At 45.8% G+C, this 14,735-nt stretch overlaps 1 protein-coding gene across 1 annotated transcript in view; it reads right to left on the bottom strand.

Moving 5' to 3' along the window:
* LOC139559594 (SH3-containing GRB2-like protein 3-interacting protein 1) overlaps positions 1 to 10,336 on the bottom strand; it is a 51,165-nt gene extending 40,829 nt beyond the window's left edge. The window contains exons 1-4 of the mRNA XM_071375720.1: positions 9,862 to 10,336; positions 3,103 to 3,166; positions 1,687 to 1,708; positions 154 to 210 (exon numbers count right to left, since the gene is read on the bottom strand). Of these exons, the coding sequence (XP_071231821.1) occupies positions 154 to 210; positions 1,687 to 1,708; positions 3,103 to 3,166; positions 9,862 to 9,871 (153 nt within the window). The 5' untranslated portion in view covers positions 9,872 to 10,336. The remainder of the gene's footprint in view (positions 1 to 153; positions 211 to 1,686; positions 1,709 to 3,102; positions 3,167 to 9,861) is intronic.
* Between the last annotated feature and the right edge of the window lie 4,399 nt (positions 10,337 to 14,735).

The raw sequence follows: 14,735 nt of genomic DNA, 5'->3' as shown, positions 1-14,735 counted from the left end.
CACGTCATGAGTTTGAGTTTTGACAACCAGGGCGGCACTTCCTCTTTTATCCCTATAGCTGTTATTGCTTATTCCCTAACCCATTGTATTACTACTAATCACTAACACTATAGACGGATCACTTACTGCACTGTGCTGTACATATCTACTTACATATCGGTCCCAATCAATCTCCCCATAATAGCCATTTGGAGCCCCGTTGGTCTTTTTCTGTGATAATGGAACGTGTCAGTGAGAAACTCTCATACATTCAAGCATTTTATACAGTTGAAGTCGGAAGTTCACATACACTTAAGTTGGAGTCTTTAAAACTCGTTTTTCAACCACTCCACAAATTTCTTGTTAACAAACTATAGTTTTGGCAAGTCGGTTAGGACATCTACTTTGTACATGACACAAATAATCTTTCCAACAATTGTTTACAGACAGATTATTTCACTTATAATTCACTGTATCACAATTCCTGTGGGTCAGAAGTTAACATACATTAAGTTGACTGTGCCATTAAATAGCTTGGAAAATTCCAGAAAATTATGTCATGGCTTTAGAAGCTTCTGATAGGCTAATTGACATAATTTGAGTATCTAGTATCTATATCCACAATATCTATATCCACAGTAAAACGAGTCCTATATCGACATAACCTGAAAGGCCGCTCAGCAAGGAAGAAGCCACTGCTCCAAACTGCCATAAAAAAGCCAGACTACGGTTTGCAACTGCACATGGGGACGAAGATCGTACTTTTTGGAGAAATGTCCTCTGGTCTGATGAAACAAAAACAGAAATGTTTGGCCATAATGACCATCATTATGTTTGGAGGAAAAAGGGGGACGCTTGCAAGGCGAAGAACACCATCCCAACCGTGAAGCACAGTGGTGGCAGCATCATGTTGTGGGGGTGCTTTGCAGGAGGGACTGGTGCACTTCAAGAAATAGATGGCAATATGAGGCAGGAAAAGTATGTGGATATATTGAAGCAACATCTCAAGACATCAGTCAGGAAGTTAAAGCTTGGTCGCAAATGGGTCTTCCAAATGGACAATGACCATTGTGTCAAAATGGCTTAAGGACAACAAAGTCAAGGTATTGGAGTGGCCATCACAAAGCCCTGACCTCAATCCCATAGACAATTTGTGGGCAGAACTGAAAAGGTGTGTGTGAGCAAGGAGGCCTACAAACCTGACTCAGTTACACCGGCTCTGTCAGGAGGAATGGGCCAAAATTCACCCAAATTATTATGGGAAGCTTGTGGAAGGCTACTCAAAACGTTTGACCCAAGTTAAACAATTTAAAAGCAATGCTACCAAATACTAATTGAGTGTATGTAAACTTCTGACCCACTGGGAATGTGATGAAATAAATAAAAGCTGAAATAAATCATTCTCTCTACTATTATTCTGACATTACACATTCTTACAATAAAGTGGTGATCCTAACTGACCTAAAACAGGGAATTTTTACTAGGATTAAATGTCAGGAATTGTGAAAAACTGAGTTTAAATGTACTTGGCTAAGGTGTATGTAAACTTCCAACTTCAACAGCTTGAATCAACAACAAGAACAGCACTATTCACGAATGGGAAACATTAAACTACAGTGAAGTAAACAAACAAAGAAGAGTGAGGATAAGAGTAGCAATGACATCACATCGATTGTTTACCCCATAGTCTACCTTTCTCCTACTTACTCCATCTTTGTCAGGGGAGCCCCTGTACAGAGAGACGAGAGAGGAAAGATCACAATCATCAGACTACTTAGAAAATATGGGTGAGAAGCTCAAAAATATGTTTTGAATGACAGCTTACAAAGATATTGAATAAAAATAAAACAGACTTTATTTAGATGTCCCCTCTATTGATGTTCTACATAGAGCAACATACCAACTGCAGGTCTATGGACTTACAACCAAAGTGTCACCAAAGTAAATCCTGGTGAAGCTGCTGAATTCTGCAATGTTAAACTGTCTGCTGGAGATCACTCACATTAAACTGTCTGCTGGAGATCACTCACGTTAAACTGTCTGCTGGAGATCACTCACGTTAAACTGTCTCCAGGAGATCACTCACGTTAAACTGTCTGCTGGAGATCACTCACATTAAACTGTCTACTGGAGATCACTCACATTAAACTGTCTGCTGGAGATCACTCACATTAAACTGTCTGCTGGAGATCACTCACGTTAAACTGTCTCCAGGAGATCACTCACGTTAAACTGTCTCCAGGAGATCACTCACGTTAAACTGTCTACAGGAGACCACTCACGTTAAACTGTCTACTGGAGATCACTCACATTAAACTGTCTACAGGAAATCACTCACGTTAAACTGTCTGCTGGAGATCACTCACGTTAAACTGTCTACTGGAGATCACTCACATTAAACTGTCTACAGGAGATCACTCACATTAAACTGTCTACAGGAAATCACTCACGTTAAACTGTCTGCTGGAGATCACTCACGTTAAACTGTCTACTGGAGATCACTCACATTAAACTGTCTACTAGAGATCACTCACATTAAACTGTCTACTGGAGAACACTCACATTAAACTGTCTGCTGGAGATCACTCACATTAAACTGTCTACTGGAGATCACTCACATTAAACTGTCTACTGGAGATCACTCACATTAAACTGTCTACAGGAGATCACTCACGTTAAACTGTCTACAGGAGATCACTCACATTAAACTGTCTACAGGAGATCACTCACGTTAAACTGTCTACAGGAGATCACTCACGTTAAACTGTCTACAGGAGATCACTCACGTTAAACTGTCTACAGGAGATCACTCACGTTAAACTGTCTACAGGAGATCACTCACGTTAAACTGTCTACAGGAGATCACTCACGTTAAACTGTCTACAGGAGATCACTCACGTTAAACTGTCTACAGGAGATCACTCACGTTAAACTGTCTAGAGGAGATCACTCACGTTAAACTGTCTACAGGAGATCACTCACGTTAAACTGTCTACAGGAGATCACTCACGTGGAGTCTGTCTACAGGAGATCACTCACGTTAAACTGTCTACAGGAGATCACTCACGTTAAACTGTCTACAGGAGATCACTCACGTTAAACTGTCTACAGGAGATCACTCACGTGGAGTCTGTGTCCTTCTCTTTCTTTCGTAACCCAAAGGCCTTCCTGGTGCGTTTCTTCAGTCCTAAAAGAGAAGGAATGAAGGGTAGCAGGAGAGAAAGTGAGTTGGAGAGAGTAGGCTAATTAAGTGCTGTAAAACATTAGTTCAATTTGAGTTGATTTAACTAATGTTTTACAGTGGAGGGGGTGGGGGGTAAATTTGAGGCAGAATTATGCATTTTAGGGGACCAAAATAATTCACTTGTACACTGAGTATACCAAACATTAAGAACACCTTCCTGATATTGAGAGAGATCACTCAATAACCTCCTTCCATCAGCAAGGGCATTGAAGATTAAACGTGGCTGGGTCTTTCAGCATGACAATGATCCCAAACACACCGCCCGGGCAACGAAGGAGTGGCTTCGTAAGAAGCATTTCAAGGTCCTGGAGTGGCCTAGCCAGTCTCCAGATCTCAACCCCATAGAAAATCTTTGGAGGGAGTTGAAAGTCTGTGTTGCTCAGCAACAGCCCCAAAACATCACTGCTCTAGAGGAGATCTGCATGGAGGAATGGGACAAAATACCAGCAACAGTGTGTGAAAACCTTGTGAAGACTTACAGAAAACGTTTGACCTCTGTCATTGCCAACAAAGGGTATATAACAAAGTATTGAGATACATTTTTGTTATTGACCAAATACTTATTTTCCACCATAATTTGCAAATAAATTCATTAAAAATCCTACAATGTGATTTTCATAGTTGATGTGTACCTATGATGAAAATTACAGGGCTCTCTCATCTTTTTAAGTGGGAGAACTTGCACAATTGGTGGCTGACTAAATACTTTTTTGCCCCACTGAAGTTGGTGAACCAGGAGAGGCAGTCATTTGAGAAACCAAGTCTGTTGAGTCTGCCGATAAGAATGTGGTGATTGACAGAGTCGAAAGCCTTGTCGATGAATACGGCTGCACAGTATTGTCTCTTATCGATGGCGGTTCTGATATCGTTTAGGGCCTTGAGTGTGGCTGAGGTGCACCCATGACCAGCTCGGAAACCAGATTGCATAGCGGAGAAGGTACGGTGGGATTCGAAATGGTCAGTGATCTGTTTGTTAACTTGGCTTTTGAAGACCTTAGAAAGGCAGGGTAGGATATATATAGGTATGTAGCAGTTTGGGTCTAGAGTGTCTCCCCCTTTGAAGAGGGGGATCTCAGACGATACGAAAGAGAGGTTGAACAGGCTAGTAATAGGGGTTGCAACCATTTTGGCGGAGAGCTGTTGACCGGGGTAGGGGTAGCCAGGTGGAAAATATGGCCAGTCGTGGAAAAATGCTTATTGAAATTCTTAATTATAGTGGATTTATCGGTGGTGACAGTGTGTCCTAGCCTCAGTGCAGTGGGCAGCTGGGAGGAGGTGCTCTTATTCTCTATGGACTTAACAGTGTCCCAGAACTTTTTGGAGTTTGTGCTACAGGATGCAAAGTTCTGTTTGAAAAAGCTAGCCTTTGCTATCCTAACTGCCTGTGTATATTGGTTCCTAACTTCCCTGAAAAGTTGCATATCACAGGGGCTATTCGATACTAATGCAGTACGCCACAGGATGTTTGTGCTGGTCAAGAACAGTCCGGTCTGGAGTGAACCAAGGACTATATGTATTCTTAGTTCTACGTTTTTTGAACGGGGCATGCTTATTTAAGATGGTGAGGAAAGCACTTTTACAGAATAACCAGGCATCCTCTACTGACGGAATGAGGTCAATATCCTTCCAGGTGGATTAGAAAGGCCTGCTCGCTGAAGTGTTTTAGGGAGCGTTTGACAGTGATGAGGGGTGGTCGTTTGACCGCAGACCCATTACAGACGCAGGCAATGAGGCAGTGATCGCTGAGATCCTGGTTGAAGACAGCAGAGGTGTATTTAGAGGGCAGGTTGGTCAGGATGATATCTATGAGGGTGCGGGACACAGGAACACAATCACCACATTTGTACAACCAAAGACAAAATGGATTGGAAAGAAAAGCCAGTAGTGATGAATGGAAACACCCCATTGAGCCAGTGCTGTGGGGAATCTAGCTATTCTGGGCCAAAACTGAGGCCAAGCCCCCTCCAGGGTTGGCAGTTGGCATCATACAGTGTTGTAATCAAAGTGGAAAACCCAACACCCTGATACAGTTTAATGTGTGGACACAGCCACAGCCCAGAGCTCAGGGCATATGTTCCCCAGAGGGCACCCATGTTGGGTACAGTCCTGTTTGAGGTAACTTTGGAGCACAGGTGGACAAACCTACTACTGGGGACCCATAGGGTGGGCTGGGGACCCATAGGGTGGGCTGGAGACCCATAGGGTGGACTGGGGCTATAGGGTGGGCTGGAGACCCATAGGGTGGGCTGGGGCTATAGGGTGGGCTGGGGACCCATATGGTGGGCTGGGGACCCATAGGGTGGGCTGGGGCTATAGGGTGGGCTGGGGACCCATATGGTGGGCTGGGGCTATAGGGTGGGCTGGGGACCCATAGGGTGGGCTGGGGCTATAGGGTGGGCTGGGGCTATAGGGTGGGCTGGGGCTATAGGGTGGGCTGGGGCTATAGGGTGGGCTGGGGACCCATATGGTGGGCTGGGGCTATAGGGTGGGCTGGGGACCCATAGGGTGGGCTGGGGACCTATAGGGTGGGCTGGGGCTATAGGGTGGGCTGGGGCTATAGGGTGGGCTGGGGCTATAGGGTGGACTGGGGACCCATATGGTGGGCTGGGGACCCATATGGTGGGCTGGGGACCCATATGGTGGGCTGGGGACCCAAATGGTGGGCTGGGGACCTATAGGGTGGGCTGGGGACCTATAGGGTGGGCTAGGGACCTATAGGGTGGGCTGGAGACCTATAAGGTGGGCTGGGGACCCATAGGGTGGGCTGGGGACCTATAGGGTGGGCTGGGGACCCATAGGGTGGGCTGGGGACCTATAGGGTGGGCTGGAGATAGCATTAGCAAATATCACTATCTGCTATCTAATGCTATCATGAGGCTGGGCAGAAAGGAATTTAAGGTTATTTTGATTTTATTTCTAAAATACGTTGATTGAAAGTTATGTATAGGCCCCGTGTGGCTCAGTTGGTAGAGCGTGGTGCGTGCAACGCCAGGGTTGTGGGTTCCATTCACGACCAGTATGAAAGAAAAAAAATGTATGAAAAATGTATGCACTCTACTGTAAGTCGCTCTGAATAAGGGCGTCTGCTAAATGACAAAAACGTCAATGTATCATCCTGGTGTAATTAATATGCAGTTCAACATGATCACCACAAGGTGTCAACGATAGCGTTGGTTTTATAGTCTAGCTTTACTACATGTAAACAAACCACTAGCTAGGTCTCGTAACGCGAGGTTCATAATGCATTCCTAGCACAAGCTAGAGGTTCATTAAAAATACAGTATGTTTCTTAATTGAAACTAAGTGGGCAATACACCTGGGTAAAATATAATTGCCTTTTGTAGGAAGCAGTAGAAGAGCTAGGAGAGACAGATTGGTGAGGGGGGAGAAAGGTTAATAGCAGGGTAATTACTGCTGCTAGCTAACTATTAATGTGAACAATGTGGCCGTCAAACACTGGATTCGTATGGCAGTTGCATTTAGTTAAATGGTTGGCTGTTGAGCCCTCCCTCTGTCTACTAGGGATAGTATCTCACAGCCATGAGCCCTCCCTCTGTCTACTAGGGATAGTATCTCACAGCCATGAGCCCTCCCTCTGTCTACTAGGGATAGTATCTCACAGCCATGAGCCCTCCCTCTGTCTACTAGGGATAGTATCTCACAGCCATGAGCCCTCCCTCTGTCTACTAGGGATAGTATCTCACAGCCATGAGCCCTCCCTCTGTCTACTAGGGATAGTATCTCACAGCCATGAGCCCTCCCTCTGTCTACTAGGGATAGTATCTCACAGCCATGAGCCCTCTCTCTCTCTACTAGGGATAGTATCTCACAGCCATGAGCCCTCTCTCTCTCTACTAGGGATAGTATCTCACAGCCATGAGCCCTCTCTCTCTCTACTAGGGATAGTATCTCACAGCCATGAGCCCTCCCTCTGTCTACTAGGGATAGTATCTCACAGCCATGAGCCCTCTCTCTCTCTACTAGGGATAGTATCTCACAGCCATGAGCCCTCCCTCTCTCTACTAGGGATAGTATCTCACAGCCATGAGCCCTCCCTCTGTCTACTAGGGATAGTATCTCACAGCCATGAGCCCTCCCTCTGTCTACTAGGGATAGTATCTCACAGCCATGAGCCCTCTCTCTCTCTACTAGGGATAGTATCTCACAGCCATGAGCCCTCTCTCTCTCTACTAGGGATAGTATCTCACAGCCATGAGCCCTCCCTCTCTCTACTAGGGATAGTATCTCACAGCCATCTCTATTTCTGTCCATTGTGCCTATCTGTTACCTAAGACCTGCACCTTGCACATGGGCACTGAGGCTTACACTACCATAGCTCTCATTGATGAATGGCGAAAAGCCTCAGATCTCAATTGTATTAGAGCCTTGGAGCTGCCAGCTTGGCATGCAAGTCTACAAATGGTTCAGTCGTCACTGACATGTCATGTTATCGATGGTATGCTTCACAAATAATCTGTCAACGAAGCCTTTTACACTCCTTGGCCATTCATTCAGCAGGCCTAAGCAACCTGCAAGTAAGCCATGTTAGACCATGTATGTGTTTTGTTAGCAATGCCTACCATGTTGAATTATGTCAGATCTGAAAGGGATGTATTAACATTAGTTGATGGTGAATGAATGCAACTCTATTGTTCAATATCTATGATTTATTATCATTACCATGATGGCTTGGGTTATAGAAATGTAACAAATGGAGAATAGACCAACCAATGTCACAATGAAAACACTAATTAAAATGGTTTAGGGGCCTCCCGAGTGGTGCGGTGGTCTAAGGCACTGCATCGCAGTTGCTACCTGTGCCACTAGAGATCCTGGTTCGAGTCCAGGCTCTGTTGCATCCGGCCGCGACCGAGAAACCCACGGGGCAGTGCACAATTGGCCCAGCGTCGTCCGGGTAAGGGGAGGGTTGGGCCAGCAGGGATGTCCCTGTCCGATCGCGCTCTAGTGACTCCTGTGGCGGGCCGGGCGCAGTGCATGCTGACACAGTCGCCAGGTGTACGGTGTTTCCTCCGACACATTGGTGTGGCTGGCTTCCGGGTTAAGCGTGCATTGTGTCAAGAAGCAGTGCGGCTCTCGCGAGTCCGTACGGGAGTTGCAGCGATGAGACAAGACTGTAACTACCAATTGAATACCATATATTTCGGGAGAATAAATAAATACAAATGGTTTGATAATGTCCTCTTGATATGATGGGTAGGATCATCGGTGAATGGGTAACTGATTCACACATTCTGAAATGAGCTGGCATTATTTCAGCCAACACATTAGACTAGAACAGAACACACTAGAGCTCACAGAATGCATTGTTTCAGCCAACACATTAGACTAGAACAGAACACACTAGAGCTCACAGAATGCATTATTTCAGCCAACACATTAGAATAGAACAGAACACACTAGAGCTCACAGAATGCATTATTTCAGCCAACACATTAGAATAGAACAGAATACACTAGAGCTCACAGAATGCATTATTTCAGCCAACACATTAGAATAGAACACACTAGAGCTCACAGAATGCATTATTTCAGCCAACACATTAGAATAGAACACACTAGAGCTCACAGAATGCATTATTTCAGCCAACACATTAGAATAGAACACACTAGAGCTCACAGAATGCATTATTTCAGCCAACACATTAGACTAGAACAGAACACACTAGAGCTCACAGAATGCATTATTTCAGCCAACCCATTAGACTAGAACAGAACACACTAGAGCTCACAGAATGCATTATTTCAGCCAACCCATTAGAATAGAACACACTAGAGCTCACAGAATGCATTATTTCAGCCAACACATTAGACTAGAACACACTAGAGCTCACAGAATGCATTATTTCAGCCAACACATTAGAATAGAACACACTAGAGCTCACAGAATGCATTATTTCAGCCAACACATTAGACTAGAACAGAATACACTAGAGCTCACAGAATGCATTATTTCAGCCAACACATTAGACTAGAACAGAATACACTAGAGCTCACAGAATGCATTATTTCAGCCAACACATTAGACTCGAACACACTAGAGCTCACAGAATTCTAGAACATTTAGTATTGAGACACAACAATGGGCATAACCTTGAGACAAGACTATTGAGTACACACACACACAACCATCACCAGACACACAACACACACACACACACACACACAAAAGAAACCCTGCCGAGACGGACAGCTGTGAAGTGAACATCTATCCTCCCCTTACAAATAACCCCCCCCCCCCCCCCACCCCATATGCTAGCCTAAGCAACAAACACACAGATGTGCCAGATAGTTTATTACCAAGCACTAGCACCCAACATACCGCCTTGATAGCCACAAAAGCGTATTACCAAGCACTAGCACCCAACATACCGCCTTGATAGCCACAAAAGCGTATTACCAAGCACTAGCACCCAACATACCGCCTTGATAGCCACAAAAGCGTATTACCAAGCACTAGCACCCAACATACCGCCTTGATAGCCACATAAGCTTATTACCAAGCACTAGCACCCAACATACTGCCTTTCAGGACATAAGAGGGTAGGAGAAGAGAGGGAGGATGTAGAGGATAAAAAGGAGGATAGGAGGAGGGGATGGGGTGGGGGTACAAATAATTACCTTGAATCATGGTTGCAGATGTTCATTCCTCTGTCCCCCGCCACGGATGGAGGGAGACCGGCGACAGATGGATAGCGAGACAGACGGACGGATGTAGAAATCCGAGATATTCCAAGTGGCTAAAGGATGCCGGGATTGGGCATTGCTAATTCCCGAACGGCTCCCCAGTGAAGCAGACTGTCGTTTCTCCCTACGGGGGGTGGGGGAGGTATCCAAGCAGGCTGACAGGCAGGGGGAAGTGGAAGAGACAGAGACCCAGGGAAGGTGCAGCGAATCGGGTGCAGGGCCCTGCGCGTTAGGCTCCGGTCGCCCCAACAGCACAGACACACGGCATCAGAAGTGGATGCTGAGGAGGAAAGGCAAAGGAGAAAAAAAACGAGAGCGAGAGAGAGGCAGACTTGCTTTGGCAATGTAAACATATGTTTTCCATGCCAATACAGCCCGTTGAATAGAGAGAGAGAGAGAGCGAGCGAGAGAGCGCAAGGGAAGGAGGGAGTCGGAAGCTTGCTGATGTCACACCTGAGCAGAGCCAATCCCGGCACTCCGGTAATCATCTGCTTTGTCCTATGGCTTCTGTACCCTGATGCCTTAGCCTTACCAAATAAAGTACAGTAGGAAGGTAGGCTAAAACTGCTTCTCCAATAGAAATCCCCGATCACACTTCTAGGCGATGTCATGGCGACTTTGGCTTGCTAAACTCATGCTTATAAACACGTCATCGGGTCTAACAATCGTCTGGCGCCGAACTGCGCATGTGCAGAAAGGCACTCCTTCGATATTAAGTTGAAAACGTGTCAGTTTGTCACTTTCACGAGGTTGGAGTAATAACGTGTTCCACAACATAAGACATTGGTTCGAATCTACGTTGTGCCTCTAGATTTCAAGAAAATGAACAACTAAGGAATCATTTTTCACTTCTCCCATTGACTTGTCAAAACCTGGCCTGGTCCGTTTCACAAGGGTTCCCGGAAGTTTCGTGAAGTTGCGCATCTGGGTTTAGAAACTCTGTGCCATCAGATTGGTCCGTTAGCAGACATACTGTACTATACACACAATTATCAACTGGGTGGTTCGAGCCCTGAATGCTGATTGGCTGACAGCCGTGGTATATCAGACCACGGGTATAACAAAACATTTATTGTTACGTCTCTAATTACGTTTATAATAGCAATTAGGCACCTCAGGGGTTTGTGATATACTGCCAATAAACCATGGTATAATGGCCATATACTACACCTCCTCGGACCTTATTGCTTAATTATAAACTGGGTGGTTCGAGCCCTGAATGCTGATTGGCTATAAGCCATGGTATATCAGACCGTATACCACGGGTATGACAAAACATGTATTTTTTTGCTCTAATTACGTTGGTAACCAGTTTATAATCCAGGCTGTATCACAACCGGACGGGAGCCCCATAGGGCTTGGCACAATTGGACCATCATCGTCCGGGTTTGGCCGGTGTAGGCTGCTGTTGTAAATAAGAATTTGTTATTTTATTTAACCAGGCAAGTCAGTTAAGAACAAATTCTTATTTACAATGACGGCCTACCGGGGAACAGTGGGTTAACTGCCTTGTTCAGGGGCAGAATGACACATTTTTACCTTGTCAGCTCGGGGATTCGATCTAGCAACCTTTCGGCTACTGGCCTAACGCTCTAACCACTGTCGCCCCAAGTAACTGACTTGCCTAGATAAATAAAGGTAAATACATTTTTTTTATTTATAATCGCAATTAAGCACCTCAGGGTTTGTGGTATATGGCCAATATACGGCTATGGGCTGTATCCAGGCACTCTGTGTTGTGTCGTACATAAGAACAGCCCTTAGTCGTGGTATATTGGCCATATACTAGACCCCCTCAGGCCTTATTGATTAATTGCACACTCATTGCATGGTTTTTCCTTTTGTGCCAGCTACAGCAACATAGCACAGGGATGCTTATAAATATGTCTACTGTTATGTGGACAATTCTACATGCATTTAACACCCTACCCAAACCGTGCGCATTGCGTTGCAAAATAAATGTACACATACATGTTATTCAATCATTGTACCCACACCGCTCGCGCACGCCAACGAGTGTCTGCGTCGCCAAACTCTAAAATAGAAGTTGCTTCTATTTGTGACGTCGAACGCGATGCAAGTCCTGCCTCTCCCGTCTCCTCATTGGCTTTTCGAAGCATATACCCACGTGCCATCTCTTCATTGGTTATACCCAAGTGGGTGATTGTCACGACTTCTACCGAAGTCGGTCCCTCTCCTTGTTCGGGCGGCGTTCTAGCCATTGCCGATCCACCTTTCATTTTCCATTTGTTTTGTCTTGTCTTCCCACACACCTGGTTCCAATTCCATAATTACATGTTGTGTATTTAACCCTCTGTTTCGCCCATGTCCTTGTCCGGTATTGTTTATTGTAAGTGTTTGTGGACGTTATGTCTGGCGTGCGAAGGGTTTTTGTCCCATTGTCCCCGTTGTAACACAGTCTTTGCTCTCCTGCGCCTGACTTCTCTGCCACCAGTACGCACTCATTACAGTGATTGAAAGACGAACTGAGGTCGGTTGGTCGGTTGTGGTAATACATCTAACTTATTATGAAAGTTAGATGCCAATCACCATATAAAGTCCAAAGAAGAAAAAGCCTGGAAGGAGGAGAGATGACTAGAAACGACTCGGTTGACCGTTTTATGTGTGGATTAATTGGCGGAGTAGAGGGCCTTGTGCATTTCAGGTAAAATAACAACTTAACGTTTATATCCCAGAACAAATTAGCTAGCAACAGCAAGCTAGCAAAATAGAACAAATTAGCTAGCAAGTGCAAGCTAACTAGCTAAATTGCCATAAATGTTTAATGCTTTTCGACCTGTCCCCAAATTAATATAATTGGTTCGGAGGTTGTTTTGATATTTCAACCTGCGTGTCATGATCGCGTTTGATGTGGGAGGACAAAATCTATTTGTGCACGATGACGCGCGCTTCCGGTTTGGTTATGGTGTAACATGCTGACCACACCGGTCGTGTCGCGTGCGCGTGCGTTGCAAAATAAATGTACACGTACATGTCATTCAATCATTGCACACACACTGCTCGCGCACGCCAATGAGCGTCTGTGTTGCTAGGCGCTAAAATAGAAGTTGCTTCTATTTGTGGCGCAGAATGCGCCGCAAGTCCTGCCTCTCCCATCTCCTCATGGGCTTTTAGAAGCATATGCCCACGTGTTATCTCCTCATTGGTTATACCCATGTGGGTGATTGAAAGATGAACGGTGGTAGGTTGTGGTAATACACCTTATTATGAAAGTTAGATGCCAATCGCCATATAATGTCCAAAGAAGAAAAAGCCTGGAAGGAAGGGAGATGACCAGAAACAATTCGGTTTACCGTTTTATGTGTGGATTAATTGTCAGAGTAGAGGACCTTGTACATTTCAAGTAAAATAACAACTCAATGTGTATATCCCAGGACAAATTAGGTAGCAACAGCAAGCTAGCTAAATAGGACAAATTAGGTGCTATAGAAAAAGGATTAAAATGTGTGTGAAGGGAAGGATAAGGGTTCTTATGTGGTATCTGGGTAATTGTCGTAGGACATTTTAGTTCAGAGGACATCTATAAAGAAAATAACCATTAAAATACTCACATGGAAAAACATAGAAGCTGCTTTTCAGTGGATACAGTAGGCAGAATCAGACAGAAACTAGGATCAAGTCCCCTGTATCCATGTGATATTAACTATTCAATGTGAGTAAAAGGGTAAACTGATCCAAAATCAGCACTCCTATTCTGAGATGCTTGATACATACGGCCCCTGATGTCTAGTAGGTCTCCCATCTGAGCACTAACCAAGAGCCCCGCCCTACTAACCAAGAGCCCCGCCCTACTAACCAAGAGCCCCGCCCTACTAACCAAGAGCCCCGCCCTACTAACCAAAAGCCCCGCCCTACTAACCAAGAGCCCCGCCCTACTAACCAAGAGCCCCGCCCTACTAACCAAGAGCCCCGCCCTACTAACCAAGAGCCCCGCCCTACTAACCAAGAGCCCCGCCCTACTAACCAAGAGCCCCGCCCTACTAACCAAGAGCCCCGCCCTACTAACCAAGAGCTTCGCCATACTAACCAAAAGCCCCGCCCTACTAAGCAAGAGCCCTGCCCTACTAACCAAGAGCCCCGCCCTACTAACCAAGAGCCCCGCCCTACTAACCAAGACCACCCTACTAACCAAGAGCTCCGCCCTACTAAGCAAGAGCCCCGCCCTACTAACCAAGAGCCCCGCCCTACTAACCAAGAGCCCCGCCCTACTAACCAAGACCACCCTACTAACCAAAAGCCCCGCCCTACTAAGCAAGAGCCCTGCCCTACTAACCAAGAGCCCCGCCCTACTAACCAAGACCACCCTACTAACCAAGAGCTCCGCCCTACTAACCAAGAGCCCCGCCCTACTAACCAAGAGCCCCGCCCTACTAACCAAGAGCCCTGCCCTACTAACCAAGACCTGCACTACTAACAAAGAGCCCCGCCCTACTAACCAAGAGCCCCGCCCTACTAACCAAGACCACTCTACTAACCAAGAGCCCCACCCTACTAACCAAGAGCCCCGCCCTACTAACCAAGACCCTCCCTACTAACCAAGACCCACCCTACTAACCAAGACCCTCCCTACTAACCAAGACCCTTCCTACTAACCAAGACCCTCCCTATTAACCAAGACCCTCCCCACTAACCAAGAACCTCCCTACTAACCAAGACCCACCCTTCTAACCAAGACCTGCCCTATTAACCAAGACCCACCCTACTAACCAAGACCTGCCCTATTAACCAAGACCACCCTACTAACCAAGACCACCCTACTAACCAAGACCCTCCCTATTAACCAAGAC

Source organism: Salvelinus alpinus, chromosome 30, assembly GCF_045679555.1.
Source record: "Salvelinus alpinus chromosome 30, SLU_Salpinus.1, whole genome shotgun sequence".
Taxonomy (NCBI): domain Eukaryota; kingdom Metazoa; phylum Chordata; class Actinopteri; order Salmoniformes; family Salmonidae; genus Salvelinus; species Salvelinus alpinus.
Note: the sequence above shows the minus strand (reverse complement) of the source record. Positions and strands in the feature narration are given on the sequence as shown.